General features: G+C 41.8%; 1 protein-coding gene across 1 annotated transcript in view; it reads left to right on the top strand.

Moving 5' to 3' along the window:
* The window catches only part of sirt2 (sirtuin 2 (silent mating type information regulation 2, homolog) 2 (S. cerevisiae)), a 22,321-nt gene that overhangs the window by 945 nt on the left and 12,372 nt on the right, over positions 1-9,004 (top strand). The window contains exons 2-7 of the mRNA XM_037678063.1: positions 1,292-1,335; positions 1,456-1,504; positions 7,811-7,921; positions 8,005-8,046; positions 8,156-8,262; positions 8,353-8,409. Of these exons, the coding sequence (XP_037533991.1) occupies positions 1,292-1,335; positions 1,456-1,504; positions 7,811-7,921; positions 8,005-8,046; positions 8,156-8,262; positions 8,353-8,409 (410 nt within the window). The remainder of the gene's footprint in view (positions 1-1,291; positions 1,336-1,455; positions 1,505-7,810; positions 7,922-8,004; positions 8,047-8,155; positions 8,263-8,352; positions 8,410-9,004) is intronic.

Genomic DNA, 9,004 nt, shown 5'->3' with positions numbered 1-9,004 from the left:
AATCAACTAAAATCTGTGATAAAATCAACTAAAATCTGTGATACAATCAACTAAAATCTGTGATACAATCAACTAAAATCTGTGCAGCAACGTGTTGTACCTGGTTTGTGTCCTTCAAAGAACAGGAGTTATACACATATCATTACATTCCCTGTCAGGTGATTCACTTGGTACAGTAAATGAAGTATGGGACTGTTACCACCATTGAGCTGCAATATAAAATGAAGATTGAACACAATAAATAGAATGTAATGCTTTTTTTAAAATTAGAAATACAACTAACTAAGATAAGAATCTCTCAGCAAACCATCACAGTCAGGCCACCATCAGCCTGGAGTGATCAAACAGATGCTAAATGGACTGTACTTATATAGCACCTTTCTATCTTATTTCAAGATACTCGAAGCACTTTACACTACAATCTGTGTCCTCATTTACCCATTCATACAGCACTCTACATCTCTACAAAGCTAATTGAACAAATCATTCTAAAGAGACTAATCAGAGCTTTATCACGTTCATTCACTGATGGGGCACACATCAGAGGCAACGAGGGGTTCAGTGTCTTGCCCAGGGACACTTCGGCACGTGACTTTTGGTGGATTCGATTTCGAACCCCCAACTCTCGCATTGGAGGACGACTGCTCTGACCACTCAGCCACAGCCGCCCAGACAAAAACCTTATTGGTGATCCGCTGCAGGCCATACCAAAAACAGGAACAAACTTGGGGATTGTCAGGATGTGCACCAAAACTGCTGACATAGCTCTACAGAACCTCAGTGATCTACACAAGGTGAGGTCAGTGAACAAGACCAGGCTGATTTTGGCAGATCCTGATCACCCACTCCATGGTGAGTTCAGGTTGCCTCCATCTGGTCCAGAACAAGCAGACTGAAAAACTCATTGATCTCTGTAGCGATCAGGCTTCTCAATGAACAATATGATTTCTAGTGCCACTTGTCATCAGCATGTCATTTGTTAAGTTCCTGGCAAAAACCAAGACATGTTCCTGTTTTTATTTTCCTACATCGCCTTTACAACCTAGCTGTTTTTTTTTTTAAATTTTTTAATAGCATTTTCTTTCACTTGTTCTTTTCAGCTTCCTTTTATGATTGTCTACTACTGTTCATATCATATACTTGATGTGAACATCGTTCACCTTCAGGGAACAGTAGATATCTGCATAACGTTATTTTTTACTGCACTAGCTTTTACTGAAAGTTTTTGTCAAAGTCTTTTACATTAGGTGTTTTTTTTTTTTTTTCATTTTATTTATTTTTTTCTTTGTAGAGCTCCCCAAAAAAGAAAAGGAGGAGGTTTCTTCAGAACCAGAGGTGAGATTTACAGTTTTTGTGAAGCTGGTAAGATTTATCTAATTTGTTTGTGTCTGTCAGTGAAAGGCTTCACCCTATTGAAAGCTAAAATGATGGTATAGTACACCCTTTCTGTTCCAGGAGCAATCTGAAGACAGCAGTGAGGACGAAGCTGCACAAGATACAGAAAGTATGTTAACATGCTTTTATAAGACGTTTTCGCTCCGCTTTGCTGCCATACTGTTCATGGGAATCATAGTTGTGTTCTTGCTTCAGCTTTTTAAAAATATGTTGTACAGTAGGCTCCAAATGCAGAAATCTATGTACTGACATTTGTACTAGGGTTGCAAAGGGGCAGAAAAGAAAAAAATTTCAGAAACTTTAAAGAAATTTTCCATTGAATGTTGATCTGGAGAACTTTGTAAATGTTCCAGAGTGTCAACTTGGGAATTAACTGGACATTGGAGATAATTTAAACAAACTTTATCATATCCAACAGTACAAGTATAAACGTTTTGTTTTGTCATGGGCAGATAATATAAAGGACAAATAATGAGTTTGACCCTAAGTTTATGAAATTAACATGTTCATTAACCCATTTGATGACATTCCTGTATCGCAGCCACACAACGCTTAAAGAAAAATAAATTTAGCTTTTGATTAGTACACTTCACTTCTTTTGTTGTTTGGTTTCTAAACTCAGGCGCACAACTTGGAAGAAAGTTTTTCACTTAAGATTTTCACGATTTCATCATTTTCACATAAATACAAAACAAAAATCAGTAAATTCCGTATCACAAAAATCATTGAGATGTCATATTTTATGCATAGAAAGCGTTAAATGTTATACACTTCTGAACAAAACCTTTTTACATGTTATTTGATCATTGTTTTGGATGTTTGTCATTTCAAGTTCAAGTCAAATTTTTTTGTCATTCTCATCACGTTACACAAGGACCCAGCAATGGCAAAACTATAAAGTGTAAAAAGAAACAATAAATAAGGATCTAAAATATACGCTAAGATATACTCTAAACTGTACGCTAAAAGATCCAAGATACACGCTAAACACTAATAATGTATTACAATATGGCGTAACAGCAGCAGCCTGAACATGAGTCTGTGCTGAGCAGGTGAGTACGAATTAAAACAGCAGCATGAGATAATCAGCAGCATGAGCTCAGCACATGAGATAATCAGCAGCATGAGATCACCAGCATGGATAATCAGCAGCACAGATAAGTTACATATCACCAATTAAAGTGGCATTACAGTGATTTTTTTCCACAGTGCTTATTCTGGTTAGATATTCATGAGTCTAACAGCCTCAGGGTAGAAGCTGTTCCTCAGTCTAGTGGTTCTACACTTAATGCTCCTCAACCTTCTGCCTGAGGGGAGTGCAGCAAAAAGTGTGTGCTGGGTGAGTGGGGTCCTTCATGATGCAGGTGGCCCTCTTCCTGCATCTGGAGGTGTAAATGTCTGTGATGGTGGGGAGGCTGACTCCAACAGACTTCTGTGCAGCCTTCACCACTCTCTGCAAAGCTTTTCTTTCTGCAGCTGTGCAGCCTCCATGCCACACGTTGATGCTGGAGCACAGGATGCTCTCCACTGCACACCTGTAGAAGGAGGTGAGGACTAAGCTTCCCAGACCAGCTCGTCTCAGCCGCCTGAGGAAGTAGAGTCTCTGATGAGCTTTCTTGATCAGGCTGGTGGTGTTGTTGCCCCAGGTGCACACCCAAGTACTTGTAGCTGAAGACCACTTCCACTGCATTTGTTCTACAATAAACCAAAACTGATTTCAGTAAATTGCACTTTACAGCAAACTATTTACAACTTTGAACATAACATTCTACATCTTACTATTGCCATCTTTCCCTACATTTCCAGGCGATTGTTTTTTTGTTTTTTAGGATGTAGTACCTCTCATTGTTTGGTCCAGCAATGAAATCTGATTGTTTTATTCAAGATTATACCAAAATATATTTTCTTCAACTATATTTAAAATGTAGGCTAAAGGTCAAACCTTCAATATTTTACATTCTAACTAATTAGAACAAAATTATATTGATAGAGTGTAGGAGATGTGCTTCACAAAGCAGAATCAGTAGGAATTTTATCTGTTATAGTACTAAACCAGCATCTAGTAAAGACTAAATTATAAAATTTTTATAGTTATTATCAAGTATACATGAAACAATGTCACACACTATAATAACAGTTTCTCTGCATCTTAAGTTGTGACATTAAATACAAAAATAAGGCAAAATGAAATTAAACGTCATCAGTTTCTCCATGAATTGCTGCCATGTCATGGTGGAGGAATTTGTGTACCTGAATAATTTTAGGAGCTATGCTGAGTGTTCCCAGGTGGCAAGACTTGTATGGAGGTCTGCGACGGGAGACTGCAACAAAGTGAACATTCATCGAGTGTGCTGGCTTCCTAAAGGCTCCAGTATACTCGTACGTCCAGTCAGCCGTGTGGAAACTGTGCGCTCTGTTCGCAGTGGGTTGAGACTTCATACTCAAGCGTCCACTCTGAGCAGCTGCAGAGCAGCTCCGCAGACAAGGGGCGTTTACCTTCGGGACAAATTTAGGTTGCAGATTGGTCATTTGCTGAAACACCTACTGGATTAATTGACAGGTCGCCAAAAAACCCCCCAAAAAAACGAGAGCTGGCAGCCGCAGCAGTGTTCTGTGTTTATATGTTGTTAATAAAAAGTTTTTAAAAAAAACCAGGGAGTGCTGGCTCTGCAGCCCACACATCAGACCAGCCCACCTGGAAATCTCCACACACTCCCGCAACCACGCTGGACATGATTTTAATTAGCTCGTGACAAATTCCTTAATTTCTCACAATTTTAGTCATGGCGTCAATGGAGGAGGAAGAGATCGCTTGCCTTTTGGCCAAAAAACAAAAGAAAAGGCCAGATCAGGGATGAAGAAGGGAAAGTTAATACATTGGTGTTGCATACAAAACAGTCTGTCGCCGGGCAGTTTATTGTACAACACCGAGTACACGTACGTGCTCATAAAAACTGAGCTTTGCACGGACATGCCCTACGGGCGTCCGCTTCGACTCTAATCCGGTATGCGCGGACTGACGTACGCGCGAGTATACTGGACGCTTTAGATAGAGAACTTTACTAATTGGCTTTTCTATGTATGTGAATGTTTCTGTTCAGTGCCGTGAGACAATTTTATTGTAAATTGGCGCTATATAAATCAACTGAATTTAATTGAATTGAGGGGGGAAAAGAGTACAATGTCCGTTGTCCAGGCATTGTTTATTAAAGACAACTCTGAAGACAGGCCTGGGGTAGGGACTTGTTGCCAAGAACCTGCTTACCTGGTCTTTAACCCTGGGGCCCGGTGTGGCTCAGCCTGAATTAAGTCAGTTTTGACAACTGGTAGGGGAGGCCTTGATGCTCTGACTCTAGCACACCTAAGCTGGCTCTTGGGACAGTGAATGTCACCTTTCTGGTATGGAGGGAGCCTGAGCCTTGTGCCTGTGGTTGAGAACAACCTAGTTGGAATTGGGCTTGTGGGTTCTGGAACCAATTGCCTTAAGAAGGTATGGAGCTTATTCCACTCTGGAGTTGCCATGATGAGAGATTCCAGGCTGATGTAGGCCTCCAAATAGCCATCCAGCTTGGTGCTAGAGTCTTCCCCTGTAGATGAGAAGGTCACTTCCCAGTACTTTCAGGTATGGTGACAGGCTTCAAGGCTGTTACTGAGGTTCAGATGTGGGAAGAGTTCAGTAAGGCTTTGTTTAAAGGCTCTTGATCTGCTTCAAGAAGATTTTGCCAAATTGCTAGTTAGCTGAGGAAGGGGAAGTAGCACTTTACCAACACAGTATAGTGGATGTGGAGTGATGTTGGCCTCAAACAGTGATGCTGTCAAGTGGAGAACTGATGAGTAGAACTTCAAAAAAATTCTTAATTCTACCATGAAGGAAACTGAGTCTGTGGACTCAGGTAGTTTCGTCTATAACCATGACTGAGGTCGCCAAGGTAGTGAAAAAGTTCGGCAGTGGCAGGGCTCCATGGGTAGATGAGAACCGCCCTGTATTCCTCAAAGCTCTGGATGTTGTTGGGATGTCTTTGTTGACTCACTTTTGGCAAAATGGGCTGGTGGTTCCCATGCTCAAGCTGGAGAACCAGAAGGTTTGTTCCAACTACATGTGAATCACACCGTCCAGACTCCTGTTAATGTCTGTTTACAAGTACTGGAGAAAAGAGTCTGATTAATAGTTGAACCTTGAGTTCAGAAGGAACATTGTGGTTTCCGTCCAGGACATGGAACACTGGACCTGCTCCTTACTCAATTCAAAGAACAGAGAGTGTGGAGTTCAATTTATGAAGCTGAAGTGTTCTGTAAGCTGGATTCACATGCAGATTGCCCTATCACTCCTCACAATAGAGGTTTGTTAGGGTCTTTGTTAGTCTGACTCACAGATGGACCACTTTGGGCACATGAATGAAGGTCTTAGAGTGAAAGTGACTGAGTATCCAGTCCACATGTGTTTTGTGGACTTGGAGAATGTATTTGACCATGTTCCCTATTGCACCCTGTGGGGGGTGCTCTGTGAGTATGAGATTGCTATGGACCATTCAGTCACTATACAAACAATGTGAGTGTCTGGTTTGCATTACTGGCAGTACAGTAGTCCCTTGTTTATCGCAGGTGTTAGGGACCACACCCCTCCGCGGTAGTCGAAAAACCATGAAGTAGGGATGGTAGTACAAGTTCAAGTAAATTTTGTTGTCATTGCCATCTCATGTAGTACATGAGATGGAATGAAATTTTGTACACAAGTAGTAGTAGTTGTTTATTTTAGTATTTACAGTAGTAGTAGTAGTATTAGTAGTAGTAGTAGTATGTAGTAGTTTGTTTTTATTATTTATATACAGTTAAGACTTAAACCCTTCCTACAGTCTTGCAATGTTCTAAACCCTTAAACATACTAATTTTAACAACATACTTATATGTAGCTACTAAATTTTACTTACCAGGCTCTTCAGAACAACAGCAGCTTGGTTCTGTCTGACCCCATAGATGACAAAAAGTTCCGGTGCAGCATGATGAAGCCCATCCAGCTTGATGTACGCATGCTGCCGCTCCAGGAGAAAAGCTGCTCAGGATTTAGTCCACCACCTCTGGCCCGGTCCGGAGCAGCACCGCACGACCAGAACCTGACTGAATCTCGCAGCCGTCTGTCGTCTGCAGCTCCCAGGATCCGGGTCACACTGATTCTGGATTAGCTGCAGCCCAGCTACTCAGCAGTGAAGCTACAACTTGAAGGATGAGTTCAGCTTCAGATTTATTTGTGACTTTCCTGCCAGTCCTGTGAGCAACAGAACTTACAGAACTTCTGACTTTGCTGCAAAACTTTCCCTCCATTTGCAGAAAGCAGCGGTTGGAAGCAGTGTTGACTTCTGGGAAGTGAACTGATGGCTTTTGGGTAATGTATTTCTTTAGACTGGCAAAACAGTGAAAGCTTAATAAAAGAAAACTACAAAATGGCAGCACTTACAAAAAAAAATTACGTGCAGTACTGTACGTCCACAAACCGCGATAGAGCTAGTTTGCAAAAGTCAAACCACGAAGTAGCGAGGGACTACTAATTGGACCTCTTCAGGGTGAGCATTGGACTCTGCCAGGGCTGCTCTTTGTCACCGATTCTGTTCTTAACTTTTATGGACAGAATTTTTTGGCGCAGCCAGGGGGCGGAAGCAGTTCAGTGGCCTCAGGATTCCATCTTCCAGGACATCCTTGTAAAAGAGATTGATGATCTCAATGGATTTATTCCTGGTAAAATAATGTAATAATAATAAAAAAATCTTTGCCATTTGCTATTTGTGGTCCTGTTGACGTCATTGTGCCGTGATCCTCAGCTCTGACTAAGAGTAGTTCTCAGCTAAATGTAAAGCGGCTGGGATGAGGATCAGCACCTCCAAATTTGAGTCCTCAGTTTGAAGGGGGGGGGGGGGGGTTGTCCTCTCTGGACTGGGAGTGAGGTGCTGCCTCAAGTGGAGTTCAACTATCTCAGTTTTTTAAAGAGTGACAGAACAGTGTGCAAGATCAACTGACAGATCTCACAGTATTGTGTACTCTGTACCGGTCCATTGTGGTGAAAAGGGAGCTGAGCTGCAAGGCGAAGCTCTCTGTTTAGCAGTTAGTCCATGTTCCTGTCCTCACCTATGATCACAAAGTGTGGGTAGTGACAGAGAGATGATCTCAGATACAGGCAGTTCAAATGAGTTTTCTCTGCAGGGTAGATGGACTCTCCCTTGTGTGAGTGTTTTAAAGTCTTAAGGCAATTCAGACATGCAAGTATCACCATGTTTATCTCTTGTGTTTAAATAAATGCTTTCTGCTGCGTTCAGATGTTTTATAAATAGCCTAACAAGCTAACAACCTTCTGTTCCCTTGTGTTGACCAGTTTTGTGAGTATATTTAGTTCCCATATTTTACTCACTTTCATCTCTTGTGCCAGTGGACTTTCTGCATAACCTCTTCTCCAACACTCTGGGGCTCAGCTCAGCAGAGAAAGTTCTGGACGCCCTGACTTTGGAGGGCGTGGCACGATACATAACCAGTGGCAAATGTGAGAACTGGTTTTTACTGATTTACTGCTTAGTGGCTCAAGTTCATATTGATGGAGTCACAAGTTTCTCTGCATCCAAACAGGTAAAAACATCATCTGCATGGTTGGAGCAGGAATATCAACATGTAAGTCTCCCACATTTACTAACGACGCAGTTCATTATGATCTATTTATCATCGTTTTTATTTCGTTTAATTCTTCATCAGTCGTTGCTCTCTCCTCCTGCCTCTACAGCTGCTGGGATCCCAGACTTCCGCTCACCGGGAACTGGCCTGTATGCAAATTTGCAAAAATATAACCTGCCCTACCCAGAGGCCATTTTTCAAATAGATTACTTTAAGGTTTGTGAACATTTTCTTGCACATGCTTGAAACATATAAGGAAAAGGAAAATTAAACAGCAAGTGATGCTTTTTTCATCTTTTCTCTCAGAAACATCCAGAGCCATTCTTCATTTTGGCAAGGGAGCTTTACCCGGGACAGTTTAAGGTACAACAAACTACCTGTTATCTAAAAAAGTTAAATCTGGTCCTCTGGACATTCAAAAAAACCCAAAACAAAGCAAATCAACAAAAAAATGTAGAAACGTTTCGTCTCTCATCCGAGAGACTTCCTCAGTCTGAGGTGCTGTTTTCAGCTCAGTCTCTTAAATAGCACCTTCTCAGAGTGGATCAACCAGTTTGCTGCTGACAACCAAAACCAGCTGATCACATGCTCAAGAAGGACCATCAGTCTAACAATGGATCATTAGCACACTGATGGCTGTTTACTGTTCACAGAGGGCTGAGTGATACTAGCAATCACAGCATTGTAAGAGGGGGACAGTTGAACCCGGAGGCCTCCACCCCTGTTTAACGATGGACGATTTCTTTTCACAAAGATGGCCTCCTTTACTCCTCTCTCAAACCATCGTTCCTCTCTGTCCAGGATGTGCACATCTTCATCCCTGAAAGAGTGACCGCTGGCCTGGAGATGAGTGTAGACCACAGAGTCCTGACCTGATGATGTTGATCTTCTGTGCTGGGCCATCCTTTTGGCCAGTGGCTGTTTTGTTTCCCCGATGTAAGACTGATCACAGCCCTCC

The sequence above is a fragment of the Nematolebias whitei genome, chromosome 6 (genome assembly GCF_014905685.2).
Source record: "Nematolebias whitei isolate Nwh7 chromosome 6, NemWhi1, whole genome shotgun sequence".
In the NCBI taxonomy this organism is placed as follows: domain Eukaryota; kingdom Metazoa; phylum Chordata; class Actinopteri; order Cyprinodontiformes; family Rivulidae; genus Nematolebias; species Nematolebias whitei.
Note: the sequence above shows the minus strand (reverse complement) of the source record. Positions and strands in the feature narration are given on the sequence as shown.